Below are 13,795 nucleotides of genomic sequence, written 5' to 3' on the forward strand. Positions count from 1 at the left end.
GGGGGGGGATGAGGGGAATGGAAGAAAGTTAGTGTCATTTGCTGAAAAAAAAAAAAAAAGGTGAGACTTTAGATGTTCACCTCGTTTATTACATTAATCATTTTGGAAGGTGGCATATTCTACTTTCTATCATCGTCATACTTGAAATAACTCCATCATGGGTTCCGGTTCCCCTACAGGCCCCAGGGCCTCAGCTATTCCGTCCCACATGCTAAACGGTAGCTCCCCGCTGCAACGTTCAACGGGCAGCCGTGATTCCCGTGAGCGCGAGAGTCTGAATACATCCATTCGTTCATCTTTTGAGCCGCGAATTCCCATTGATTTTGAATCTCCTGAGAGCAAAAACAAGACCGAGACCGAGACCAAGGCCGAAACGAAGACTGGAGCCGCCCCCACCCAGGCCGTCTCCAGTGCTGATGTGCCAATCCGCAGTGTGGCGCCAGTGCGGTATGTATACAGCGATATCAACAACGGTGACCATGACACTTCATTTTCTCATTGCTAATCTTTGTGATCTAGTCCTACCTTGAATGACCCTCCCCGCGACCCCCGGGATGAGGCTGCCCCATTGACGCCATCAACTACTGTCAGCCGACCTGCCAGCCCCTACACATTGAACCCACCAATCGATTTTGACGGTCTCAGCTGGCCTTGTTAGTGATACTAGCCCTTTTGGTGGACACCACTCTATTGGTATACTCCTCTAACCACTGTCACCTAGGCCCCGGAACCAGACAGCGGAAGGAGTCAACCCCGGAGGAGACCGAACAACGGCTCGAGAAGATGTCTGGAGCTATCCGAACAATCCTGGAATGTATCGGCGAGGATCCGGAAAGAGAAGGACTTCGCGAAACTCCCATGCGATATGCCAAGGCCATGCTCTATTTCACCAAGGGCTACGAGGAGAATGTTCGGGACTTGGTCAACAATGCTGTCTTTCACGAGGATCACGATGAGTTGGTTATTGTCAAGGACATCGATGTCTTTTCAATGTGCGAGCACCACATGGTACCATTCACTGGAAAGGTAAGAATTTCTGGACACATTGATTCCGTAGTGGCAACTATTCTAACCACTCACAGATGCATATCGGATATATCCCTGACCGCCGTGTCCTTGGGTTGTCAAAGCTGGCTCGCCTGGCGGAGATGTTCTCTCGCAGACTCCAGGTCCAGGAGCGTCTAACCAAGCAAGTCGCGTTAGCAATCTCAGAGGTCCTCCAGCCCCGCGGCGTTGGTGTCGTCATGGAATCTTCCCACCTGTGCATGGTTATGCGCGGTGTTCAGAAAGTTAGCAGCACCACTACTACCAGCTGTATGCTTGGATGTATGCGTTCCAGCGCCAAGACTCGCGAAGAGTTTTTGACTCTGTTGAACCGGAGATAATGGCCCATCTCCTCAACCGCCCAACCTAAAAATAGGTTGTCGATTTTCGGATTTTTGGAGTTTTGGTGACCTTTCAACAGGTTTTGGGTGGTTTTGCTTTTTACTCTACATGTTAAGCGTGGATTGGTGTTTCTCTTGTCTTCTCTTGTCTCGGTTTCCCGGAAAATTCTCAGGCAAATTTTTGCCATGGTGTCTTGTCGTCTTCCTTCGATGGAGCTCCCGGTGTGCTTCTAGGGCTGGTGGCTCTGCGGGAAATGGCAGATGCCCCCTATCTCGACCCATGATGGGCTCAAGGGAAAAAAATAACTCCCCCTCCCCCCCGTCCTTTTTCCTATCCTCTATCCTCCATCCCCTATGCCGTACCCTACTAACACAACTGCACAAGAGGCCTTTCCTATACAGCCTATTGAGATCTCACTCGATAGTACTAGCAAGGCCGTTTCAACACTTGATCTCATGCTGCTTACAAGCATCCCAGTAGGAATTCCGGGAGCATTCCACCTAGATACGATGCATGTATTAGAACCAATGTACAATTTGATTCTGACTTCTTGTTTCCATCCTTGTCTAAAACGGAAAAGCAAAGCTCTGGTAGTGGTGTCTCGACCTTCAGCATAGATAAAGTGCTAAGTTGGAGGCCTGTTGATGAAGTATATAGGGTTATTTGGCCTATCTCAGGGCTCCTGTAAGCCCACCAAGTCTTCTAAGGTTTGATGAAGAGATATGAGTGATGCCCACTATCTGGGTAGGGGTGAATATGCAGATAGGTGGCTCTGATTCCAGAGTGCTTTATCCGCATGAAGATATGTATTGCCAGAGACCTTCAAACCGCTCAGACAGGCAAGGACCTCCGCGATGAACCACTACCACTCTTCTGACGATTCGTCTTTGCATGTGACGATGGTCTTCTACACGTCCGCACACCAATGTTTTTTTTTTCTCTTAAAAACCAATCCTATGGCAAACTCTTTCTTCCTGTCTCACCCTCTCATCTACCACCCAACTCTCTGTCCAACTCTCTCTTCAACCCCTGCACTCTCCATCACTTGAAACTCTCATCGATTCATATTCGGTCCCTTTTGTGATCTACTGATCACCTGGCCTTGCGCTTCTTTGCGCCTTTCTACAACATTTGACGTGCCTGTGCATCTCCCAGTCACGTCCACGCCTGTTCATGCCTCTTGACACCACACTTCACCCCGTAGCCATTGAAAGTGGCATCAACATTATCCACCTTGGTAGGTCTCATGCAAGCTGCTCTCTGTTTTCAATCATAAGTTTGCTGTACACGAAATTAGGCTCATGGTACTAATCTCCTTGCTCAACAAAGGATTCTCGTACCCAAACCTGTCGAATAGCCTGCACACGAAGGGTTCGCCCAGACACCATTGAGGACTGCAGGTGTGTTGAACGTGTCTTACCAAATCAAGCCTGAGACTTACATGCATGAAACTGAAGGAACAAAGAATCCATTTCAACACGATGGGGGACCGCACTCGACGTTCAGCCATCTTTGACTCCTCGGATCTCTCTTCAGACGACGATTTCCCTAGCACCAACAATATGGCCGAGTCTACATCTTCATGGTTTCCCTCTCATGCAACTCTTGAAATTCTCCAGGCGCACCTGGAAGCCGACGCCGACTCTGACTCTTCCGAAGATGCTGGACCGCGTGTGCACCCCGACTTCTTCGTCCACCTTGAGAGGTTACGAAGGATCAACGAAGCCAATCGAGTAAATGCGCGCAGGGAAGTTGAAGCCTGGTATGAAACAGCTTTTGGGTCCAACCAGTCCCAGCATCAAGCTTCTCACATAGCCAATTCTCATCCTCACGCTTCTGATCTGCCTGATGAGTCTCAGCATGAAGCTGCGCGCATGCTTGAAGAATCCCATCGTGAAAATTCGCAATTTAACAACGAACTCAACCAACCCTCGGACCCTGCCGGCGCCGAACATAGATTGCAGCCGCCAGCTATGGGCGTGCGTGACCAACATGAAACCCAAGATTTCCCTGCAGCCGGTCCATTTGAGCCGATGCCGCATATTCTTTTTGAGGCGTCAGGTTACATGGGTCCTGCTCACCCCAGGGAGAACTCTCAACAGCATAGGCCTCCTTCTCCTTACCCAACGGCAGCTTGGGGTCAGTCTTCTACTGTTCCAGCCCCTGTGGAAACTCTTCCTATGTCAGCACCTCAACCACAGAGGTATACCGACTGGGGAAACCCTTACAGATTCCCGTTCGATCCGGCTCCGTTCCCTGAGGGTGCCACCCCTTATGCCCCAGAACGTATTCTTCAAGCATGGCTCATTCGGCAGCAGCTTATTGCCGGTGTTAGTCCTGAAGACATTCAGCCCATGGCAGTCCCACGCGGAAGACGGCACCGAACACCTCCTTACATCGTACTCAATGACAGTGGTGCCCATATCATAAGAATTGAGCCTGCCACATTCGAGGGTGCCATGCTTCCTCTGCCCGCCCTTCCTTGGCTGCCGCGGCGCGCAAATCTCAACGCATCCACTACACCTGTTTCATCTAATGCACCCGATGCTTCGGTTCTGCCCACTGCCCCAAACACCGTGACTGCTCCAGATCCTGTGGTTGCTCCAAGCTTAGCTGGTACTCAATACTTATCGGAACCCCGGGAATTTTCGGCCGCTCTAACCCCAACGGCTGCCCCAACTCTGTCAGCTGCCACAAATTCGCCGGCTGCTACAGTACTACTCACTGCTCTAACCCCACCGGCTCCTCCAAAAGCCCCAGCTGATCCAAGCTCGGCTGCTCCAAGACTATCGTTCGCTCCAAATTTATCTGCCGCAAATTCGTCTCCTCTCTCACACTTGCAAGCTGCTGCAACCTTGCTGGATGCTCTAACCCCACCGGTTGCTCCAGCCTTGCCAGGCTCCACTGTTGTTTTGGATCCAACTTCTGTACCGGAACGAATTTCGGAAGATTCGAGTCAACATGTTGCAGAAAGTCAGAATCCAGATCCGCGTATGGTGGCCTTCTTCCAACCTCTTAGGCTACATGGACCTGCTAATTCAGTCTCAGCGTCTGTGCCAGATGCGCATCCAGAAACACCAAGCACGTCTGAGTCCGGCTTCAACGAGAACAGCCAAACTTCCGTGATTGCCCTTCAGCCACATTCGCAAGCCAGTGTGCCCCTGGCTGTGCAAAACCGTACCGATGCTGGTCTTATCAGTTCTCAAGAAACCCACTCCCCTGGGGTGTCTTTTGCCCATTCGCATGATCGAGAGTCTTTGGCTATCTCTCCTTTGTCGAACGAAGGGACCGAGACCCGGAACATTCCTGCTCGTCAGGCCCCCAATGGCAATGGGATTGTGCATCACGCAGTCACGTTTTCGGAGCCTGAGGACCCAGAGGAGCCTGCCACGCCTCGTCTCTGTCGTTTTGCCATCGATGGAGCGGATGAATCGCTCGGTGTGGGACGGTTGTCTGGGAAGGTTAAGGCCATCGGGGATCAATCCTCCTCAGGAGGGTTGATTTGAGGATGCATCAACGTCTGTTTGAGTAGTTTTTGAGACGAATCGTGCTTGACGCGCGAGCATAAAGGTTTTAGGGTGACCTTGACACAGATGTGAGATTTGAGAGGTTGCCAATCTTTGAGAAACATGGAGTTTGTTGTAGAGTATTGCCAAATAAACTTGTATAGGTACTAGCTGCTTGGTTTCCTAATTCTACTACTGTATAGCATGTAGAGATACATTCTTTCTGCGCCAGTGTACTAATGAGTGTGGGCACCGTTGTATTAGATAAAGGGTCGCAGATCCTGGCTTGCTCGCCTATGTCGTACACGTTCGTTGCCTAAGGAATGCGCCACGATTGGTCACGGCTGCCTACTTCCACTGCAGGTGGTTCCTAATCAATGGAGCACCAAGTGGAGTGCTTCGCTTCATAAGCTCAGACCGGACAACAAAGGGGGTGAGTCGTGTGACAGCGCGTGTTAAGGGGTGCGGCCTCTGTCCAATAACTGGCAGTTAAAACTAGCAGTTGGGAGCGTAGTTAGTGTTGTCGATACGTAAGTGAGCAAAATCTCCTAAAAGATGAGGTTAAGAAGTGCCAGACAGGGCTGATTTGTGCACTAAAGTGCATTGACAGGATTCTCACGTGACATCTGTGTGACCCCACACGCAGCTCCGGCACAACTTCGACCTGCTCATGACATCAATCTGCCTCTTTGCTTTCTTAGTTCTTCGCCAATTCGACAGGGCGAGAGCCCTTCTGATCATACTGCGATAAAATTCTTTGTTGAAACTAACTCTCTGGGGTGTTTTTATTTGGGTAATGTTCCTTTTTTTTTGTCGGGTCAGAATGGCCGGGGGTTTGTGTTCCAGCACATCCCGCTCAATCTTGGGCTGACTTTCAGGCCACGACCCTGAGTTCCCTGCAACCACATCCACAATATAAGGCGTTGCTTTCCCTTAGATTACAAATTGTCAATTTCTTGTCCTGGAACTGATCTCGCTTTTTAATATGGGAGATGGGGGTTGACTGAGTGCAGGGCCTAGTCTCTAGCATTTCATTGACAGGCCGCGCCTTTGGAGGCTTGCACATTCTACTGGATTGGGGGTGGAATCACCATTGTTTTTAGGCTCTTCTTGCCTTGGCCGTCTCGTACATTGACCCCTTATTCGGTATGCTCCGCACCGCTGCCGCCAGCCCTCTGTCTGGTCAATCGACCCAGACATCCGGATATCCCCAGCATGAATTCGCACCCTTGTGCGGCAGAACCATAAATCCACAGGACTCGCAACGTTCGGCTTAAAACAATATCGCAATCGGGGGTTTCGCCCACGTTTTGTCTCTGTCCCGGTGGTATTTATCCCCAGATAGTCAACAATCAGTCTATCTGTTGTAAATTCCGACAAAGCTTCAATTCAGAACGCACTCTTTATCTGTTGCTTGATGACCCGAACTTCGACAATTGACCATTCTGCAGCTTACAAAACATCGGAAATCTGACTGGCTAGGTGTGATACAAAGCATCAAAGTTGGTTGCAACAAGGAATCACAGAATGTCGAATCGGCCCTCTGAATTGACTAACAGCTCCATGATCTTGTGGGAAAGACTGATAAGAGGCTCCAGCCATTAACTTTATGGTGTGGCCTGATAATCCAACGGGGATTGTCCTCTTCACAGTGGTGCCTCGGGAATGCTGGCCCATCTGGCCTTGTGCAATACGTAGATAGTTTCGTTCGTGGGACAAGCCAACACAGTCTCAATATGGCTTTGCCAAAAACAGGCAACTGCTGTACAAGAGAGGGTAAGGCGAGCACAAAGGGGACAAAATACTAGCAACTTGGCTAGCATATCTGTTTCTCCAACGTGTGGGCACAACCTGTTCAGGTTGTCATGTGCTGAGCAGACACAAACTCGACATATTCGGTATACAAAAAAAGAAATCCGGGGAAGCAAAGCAGGAGTACAGTTTGCACTTGTCTTCGGCAGCTGCACGTCAACCTTCCAGCATCCAAGCGTCGAATCAAGTTGTAGAACCGCACCACGGATCAGTCAGCAACCCCGAGGTCTATAGCCTTGGAGAGTCTACCTTCCACGGCCAAGTAGTGTGCTTTTTTTTTCATGGAAGGATGAGACGGTGTATTTGATAAATCTGAATTGGTGCGTATGCCCCATTCAACTTTCCCCCTTGCTAATGTTCTCGTTGCTCAACAGCGCTTGACAGTGTGCACAGTTCGGAACCTGGAAGAACCATCATTCCGGGTTCCCCAAACCCGAAAGACTTCCGCCTGCGATCGCAGATACGCTTGGACGCCATCGCTCACTGCGCTTTCTCATCATTATCTCTAGTTCAAGGCTTCTTCCAAGGACTGGCCTTGCTGAAATCCTCTTCTTTCCCTGATTGAACCAGATGCCGCTGGCGACGTTGACATGGCTGGGTCCCGTACGAGTCCTGTGTTGAGAGACCAGTGGAGTGCTGACCCAGACCGTGATCCCCGTGATAGGGAGAGACGGAGAGGTCGAGGGTCAGGCCGCGATCGAGGGAGAAACAGAGGTCGTGACCGAGGCCGTCCATATCGGCCCAACAACCGCAATCTCGATCGCCCGGGGCGGTCGCCACCACACGCGTCCCGCTTTGGCCCTGATTCTTCTCACGACTTGGGTGATTTCGCTCCAGATCGATCTCCTCTTCGAGGTTCTCCTCCGCCTCGAAACTTTCACAACAACCGTCGACTAGATTTAACCAAACCTGTGTCATCAACCGGTGACTGGAACACCCACACTCCTGGACCTTTTGACAGAGAAGCCCTCGGTCTTCGAAAGGACGAATCATCAGCTGGACCTCCACAGAAACGGCAAAGGACGCGAAGCCCTTCACCGCGTGGCGGTCGTGGCCCCCTCCCTCCACCGCGTCTAAATTACTCTGACAACTGGGATATCCGGGATCGAAGCCCGTCATTCAAGAAACGAGGTGGCCGCAACCAAGGTCGTGGTGCCCCTAGACGAAGATCACCACGACGGGGCCGTGACCGCCGTGGAAAAGATCGTCGCCGCCCAGATATTCCACGTCCAGGAAGATCTAGATCGCCTGTTCATGAGCGAGGGTTTCATCCTTCGCCCGATCAACGGTCCCGTACCCCCGGTGATGACAACTATAGCGACCACGGATCTCACTATCGGTCAAACTCACGGCACTCCGTACGGTCTGCAACCTCGAGAAACTCAGCATCGTCTCGCAGGTCACGTCGTGATTCGGCGATGAATATAAACCGACCAATCCAGTCTGTTGTGGACGATGCTGCTCGCTCTCCATCTTCACCGCGCCCAATTCCAATTTTTGACTCTGATAACTTCGCTCCTCCTGGAGAACACTCTACTCACGCGCGAGATGAGTTGCCAACGCATGCGATGCGTTCTGATATGAACAATCAGCCTCGCCGTCGGCCGTCTCGACCGCATCTTAAAAACCGGCCCTATGGAAACGCTCAATACGCAACATCAACAGGCTCATACCACGGTTCGCCCCAACCGCCTTCACCTTACTCTGGAGGACGAGGGGGATGGACTGGGCCGCCTCCGTATTCTGGAACTGGGTAAGTTTCTCTTGCTTTCACTCCACATGTTACATTCTCAAGTAAACTAATACCCTCTTTAAGTCATACCTCTCCTTGCCGACATGATGACTATTCATCGCAAAATGGAAATTATTTTCATGCCCAAGGTCAATTTAGCGGTCTGAACAATCATCACCCTCAATCTCCATTTGGCGGGCCTCCTCACCGAGGCGGCCACTCTGGTAGTGGCCATCGAGGGAACTTATCAAACCAGGGTCCCGATCGGCGATTTTCTGGCTCCGGTCCTCATCCGTATCACGCCGGGCCCTCACAACGCGGCGCGAGGGGGCATTTCAACAACTTGCAATGGACCGCATCGGGATCACGAGGCCGTGGAGGACAACATAGCCCCCACCAGACACACAGTCATGGGTCACAAACTCCTAATCGACCACAGTCTCACAATGACCCGCAATCCCCACGGGCTGGAGAAAGTGATCATTATGCCCGGCCCTCCAGTAGGGATGAAGGGGTGAACCAGGCACAAGCCCAACCCGATGGTGGAAATCCCCAGTCCATGCCGCCTCCGACCCACGAATCCAACGAAACAACGCCGGCAAACAAGGGCGGGAAATTCAGCTTTGCTTTCAAGTCCAAGGCTGCACCCTCTCCCGCTCCAAAACCAGTACCTGACCTTGCCCAGAGGATGCAACAGGTCCGCGAGCTGGTCCCTCGTGTACCAGAGCCACCCCAACAACCTCGCAATCGGTTTACCAATGGGCCACTGCCCAAATTCAAACCGGATCTAAGGGCTGATCGCCGTGACCGGGACCGTGGACGAAATCGCGATCGAGACCGTAGAGACTTCCGGGAGCCGCGAGAATTCCGTGATCCACGGGATCGAAGGGATGATCGCCGGTTCGATCAACGTCGTGATCGACGACAGGGAGAACGACTCCCGGACAAGCCCTCGGACTGGCAAGATCGCCGCCGTGGCCCTTCCCCACAACCGCCAAGAGAGGCACTACCTCCCAAGCAGAAGCGGGTTCTTACTCGCCTTAAACCGCGCCCCACACTCCCTGAGGAGTTCGCTAATGCCGAATCTGTGTACTACAGAAAGCCGGGCAATGAGTCTGTGATCGGCGCTGGAACATATGGAAAAGTGTTCAAAGGAATTCACGTCTATACCCAGCGTAAAGTTGCACTAAAGAAGATCCGAATGGAGGGCGAGAAGGATGGCTTCCCTGTCACGGCTGTTCGAGAGATCAAGCTGCTTCAGCATCTCCGAAATCACAATGTCGTCAGCCTCTTGGAGGTCATGGTTGAAAAAAATGAATGTTTCATGGTCTTTGAATACCTCTCTCACGACCTGACTGGTCTGATCAATCATCCCACTTTCTCTCTCACCCTGCCACACAAGAAGGATCTGGCGAAGCAAATGTTCGAAGGTCTCAATTATCTTCATCACCGAGGGGTCCTACATCGCGACATCAAAGCAGCCAACATATTGATCAGCAATCGTGGATTGTTGAAGTTTGCTGACTTTGGCCTGGCCCGATTCTTCTCCAAAAGTCGTCAACTTGACTACACCAACCGAGTGATCACCATCTGGTACCGACCACCGGAACTCCTCTTGGGTGAAACCCGTTATGGCCCGGCTGTCGATGTGTGGAGTGCTGCATGTGTTTGCATGGAGATGTTCACCAAAAAGGCTGTTTTCCCCGGTGAAGGTGGTGAATTGAGCCAAATGGATAAGATCTACAATGCTTTGGGTACTCCTACTAAGACTGAATGGCCTGACCTTGTGGAGATGCCCTGGTTCCACTTGATGCGGCCCACGGAACGAAGGAAGCGCGTTTTCGAGGATGTATACCGTGATGTGCTGACAACTGGTGCAATGGACCTCATCTCCTCGATCTTTCGCTATGACCCTTCACAGCGGCCGAGCGCTGAGGATGTTCTTAAACATCCATACTTCGTATCGGAGGAACCAGCTCCTCACCCACCGATTGAGTACGTTTCCCCCGCTTCCTTCTGAACTCTATCCCTACTAACCTTCATCCATAGATTGGAGCACGTTGAAGGTGACTGGCACGAATTTGAATCCAAGGCGCTCCGCAAGGAAGCTCGACGCGTTGAGTACCAGAACCAAAAGGACCGCGACAAGCGCAAGGCCGACGCATCGGTGCCCAGCAGCGATCGGGATTTCAAGCGAACCAAGCAAGATTCAAGTGATCGTGTCTCTGCCCAGTAATGACTCTTGATTGGCAGACAAATTTTTTTTTTTTTATCTTTTCTTGCTTTTTTTTTTTTTGCATCGGGACATGGTTGGTGGAATGGTTTGCATTTACTTTTCACGAGATTCACTACCCCAGGTATTCGGGGTCCTTCCGGGTTTGTCTTTTCTATTTGTCACATATTGCCCCTTGATCAAGGAAAATTTAGGGAAACGTCATTATTGCACTGTTCAAGTAAAAATGGACTGATGTACTTCAGTGTTACTTTGAGCATTTTAGGTTGAGGATACGCATGTGTAGTACTTGGGTAAGTCACTGGATCTCAGTTCAATGGTGACTAAACAGAACTGTGTAATAAAGATATTTCAAAGCTCAGACTTTGCCTGTTGACCGCATGCTCATCCAGCCCGTGGGCCCGAAGACCGAAGTAGTCGGGCGGTTGAGACCTCGGATTACCAGAGAGCTCAAAAGAGTTTCTTCACTGCATTGAAACAAAGGAAAAGATGGGAGTTGGAATTGAATTGCTATTGAATAAACGTACCTAGGTACCCTATACTACAGAAACACGGAAACAAAGGAAAGTGTGCATATATGTGCCGTCAATCAGGTCATCAACGTTTCATGGGTTGCTCGTAAGCCCTCGTGATGATGGTTTTAGATGCGATCAGATTTATCTCGACACACACATCGGAGACGCCAGTGCTGTAAAAAAAATTGAGTCGCCAGCGTTGATTTGAGTTGGTGGTCTTGATCTAAAAAAAGAGAAGAAGAGGAAAAGGAAAAGAAAAAAACGAAAGAAAAAGGGAAAACTGGAAAAAAGACGGTGCGGGCTGCAGGCGAAAATGGGGCTGTCTAGGCTGTGATTGGCCAGGACAGCTGCCTCCTTCAAACTGCAGTCGAGTCTCCGATTCATATCGACACTTTTCCCCTTCACCTGATTCCCCCTCTATACTTTTGTTTCTCTATTTCTCTATAACCCTTTTAACAGCCTCATTACCCTCATCATTCTTATTACTCTCATTCTTACTCAACTTTCCTTCCTTGAATTTCCCCCGAATTTCTTCTTCCTCAGAATTTCCCATCTGCCACTATACTACGTCACTGAGATAAAAGCGCCGGCGTCTCATCTCTCTGTGTAACGCTTCTTACAGATCTTTTTTCTTTCCCCCTGATGACCGCTCGTGTCTCGGGCAGTCTTCTCACCCGCCGCGATGGATAATGCAAACCTGTGGACCCGCCGGACAAAGTTAGTCGTGTGCCCCTCCTCACCCAAGTGACCATTAGAACTTATATCGGTGGCTTTTTTTTTCTCTTTGATTAGCTCGTCCAAGTTGTCCCTGTCCACTTCGGGGGCGGACCCGAAAGACAGTGCCCGTGTCGAACTGCCCCGCTCATCTAAGCGGTTCGGACCCGACAGCTCGCATGGCCGCTCGAATCCATTTAACGCAATTTCCCCATTATCCGGCGGCGTTTCATCGCCATCAACCAATGCTTCCTCCGCTTTTGGCCTGGGGTCTGGCGCATTCGCCTCATTCGGTGCGCCGAAGACTCCCGGTGGCTCCGAGTTGAAAACACCCGGACGGGAGGTAACGTTGGAACACGATGAGGCTACCCGCAAGGCTTTTGAGAACCATTCCATCGCTGCTCCTGGTGAGCACCCCTTGAAGTCTACGTGGATCGTCTGGTACCGCCCCCCGACACCCAAATATTCTGACTACGAAAAATCCACCGTGCCGCTCGCTTCGATGTCTTCGGTAGAGAGCTTCTGGGCGGTGTACTCTCATCTTAAACGGCCTTCTCTTCTTCCCACAGTTTCCGACTACCATATCTTCAAGAAGGGGATTCGCCCTGTCTGGGAAGATGAGGCGAACAAGCGGGGAGGTAAGTGGATCGTACGTTTCAAGAAGGGGGTTTCCGATCGATACTGGGAGGATCTCCTCTTGGCTATGGTTGGGGACCAGTTTGCAGAGGCCGGAGATGAGGTCTGCGGCGCTGTACTGAGCGTTCGAGGTGGTGAAGATGTTTTGAGTGTTTGGACAAGGATTGACGGGGGGCGCAACATCAAGATCAGGTATGTACAAACCCTGCTTTATTTCACCTCTCTGCAGTTTGTTTAACTTGATTCAGAGAAACGATCAAGCGCCTGCTTGCTTTCCCGGCAGACACCAACATCATCTGGAAGAGCCACGATGACAGTATTGCACAGCGTTCTGCGATTGATCAGGCTCGCCACGACAAGACTGGCACTGGCTCGGGTCATCAAGAACGGCGGCGCACAGGCCAAGATGACTCAGACAAAGTCAAACCGGCTGTGGCCCTATGAACGGATCCATGATCCCAGCCTGGCCTTGGGGCCCTGTATAGTAAACCCGAAAAAAAAACCTTCAATCACGAATCATTGGGACGCGTTTGGGTCTTATGGGCGGTGGGGCATCGAGGCGAACTAAGCGGTTTGATTTGATTAATGTCTTGAGTGAACTCATGCTACATGTTTTCTTTTTTTTTTTTGTCTGCCGAGCTCATGCGTGATGTTTTTCCTTTATGTACGCAACATGAATGCAGCATCAGCTGCTATTGGTCTACTCGCCTGGGAGTGTTGTCTATCCTTTGCACGGTGAATTGCTTGTTTTATGTGAAGGATAGCCCTTCCACATAGACTTAGTCTGTTCAACGTGGGGCTCTGCTAGACATTCCGACTAGGACTACGTACACACAAGGCATCCAAAATCCAATGCACAAGTGCATGGCCCCGGTGACATAGGTACAAAAAAGCCTAGATGCAAGCCACAACCTCTAACGTATTGGGTTGTTGTTTTATTCACGTTATTGAACTGTTGGGGTATTAAGCGATGGCCGTGAATTACGTCGATAACGCAAATAGGTAACGGTATGAACAAACTAAATCATTTAGACAATTCAGTCATTTTTTGTCTGTTCGTTGATTTCAATATTCCAACATTGACGTCAAGATTTCGATGCCTAAATCGTCAGGCACCAAACAATGCTGACCGCCCTGGGGTCCAAATGACGATGCGGCGTACTTGCGTCCCATGAATGAGAAAAAAAAAAGACAATAGCCAAGCAATCAACCGGAATGGGATCTATGCTATGCATACTGTCATGACCCTGTTGCTGCCTTC

At 50.6% G+C, this 13,795-nt stretch overlaps 4 protein-coding genes across 4 annotated transcripts; all 4 read left to right on the forward strand.

Moving 5' to 3' along the window:
• Window positions 1-157: 157 nt before the first annotated feature.
• Pdw03_7417 (GTP cyclohydrolase I, putative) lies at window positions 158-1,385 on the forward strand (the record flags this gene model as incomplete). The annotated part of the gene is made up of 4 exons (XM_014678430.1): window positions 158-447; window positions 520-653; window positions 722-1,026; window positions 1,083-1,385. The coding sequence occupies 4 exons, from the start codon at window positions 158-160 to the stop codon at window positions 1,383-1,385; spliced, it is 1,032 nt and encodes a 343-aa protein (XP_014533916.1).
• Window positions 1,386-2,867: 1,482 nt separating this feature from the next.
• Window positions 2,868-4,892, forward strand: Pdw03_7418 (uncharacterized protein; the record flags this gene model as incomplete). The annotated part of the gene is made up of 2 exons (XM_066101652.1): window positions 2,868-4,377; window positions 4,435-4,892. The coding sequence occupies 2 exons, from the start codon at window positions 2,868-2,870 to the stop codon at window positions 4,890-4,892; spliced, it is 1,968 nt and encodes a 655-aa protein (XP_065956735.1).
• Window positions 4,893-7,294: 2,402 nt separating this feature from the next.
• Pdw03_7419 (CTD kinase subunit alpha) lies at window positions 7,295-10,672 on the forward strand (the record flags this gene model as incomplete). The annotated part of the gene is made up of 3 exons (XM_066101653.1): window positions 7,295-8,457; window positions 8,521-10,431; window positions 10,486-10,672. The coding sequence occupies 3 exons, from the start codon at window positions 7,295-7,297 to the stop codon at window positions 10,670-10,672; spliced, it is 3,261 nt and encodes a 1,086-aa protein (XP_065956736.1).
• Window positions 10,673-11,866: 1,194 nt separating this feature from the next.
• Window positions 11,867-12,978, forward strand: Pdw03_7420 (Translation initiation factor eIF4E3, putative; the record flags this gene model as incomplete). The annotated part of the gene is made up of 3 exons (XM_014678427.1): window positions 11,867-11,901; window positions 11,977-12,726; window positions 12,783-12,978. The coding sequence occupies 3 exons, from the start codon at window positions 11,867-11,869 to the stop codon at window positions 12,976-12,978; spliced, it is 981 nt and encodes a 326-aa protein (XP_014533913.1).
• Window positions 12,979-13,795: the final 817 nt, after the last annotated feature.

This window comes from Penicillium digitatum, chromosome 2, assembly GCF_016767815.1.
Source record: "Penicillium digitatum chromosome 2, complete sequence".
Classification (NCBI taxonomy): Eukaryota; Fungi; Ascomycota; class Eurotiomycetes; order Eurotiales; family Aspergillaceae; genus Penicillium; species Penicillium digitatum.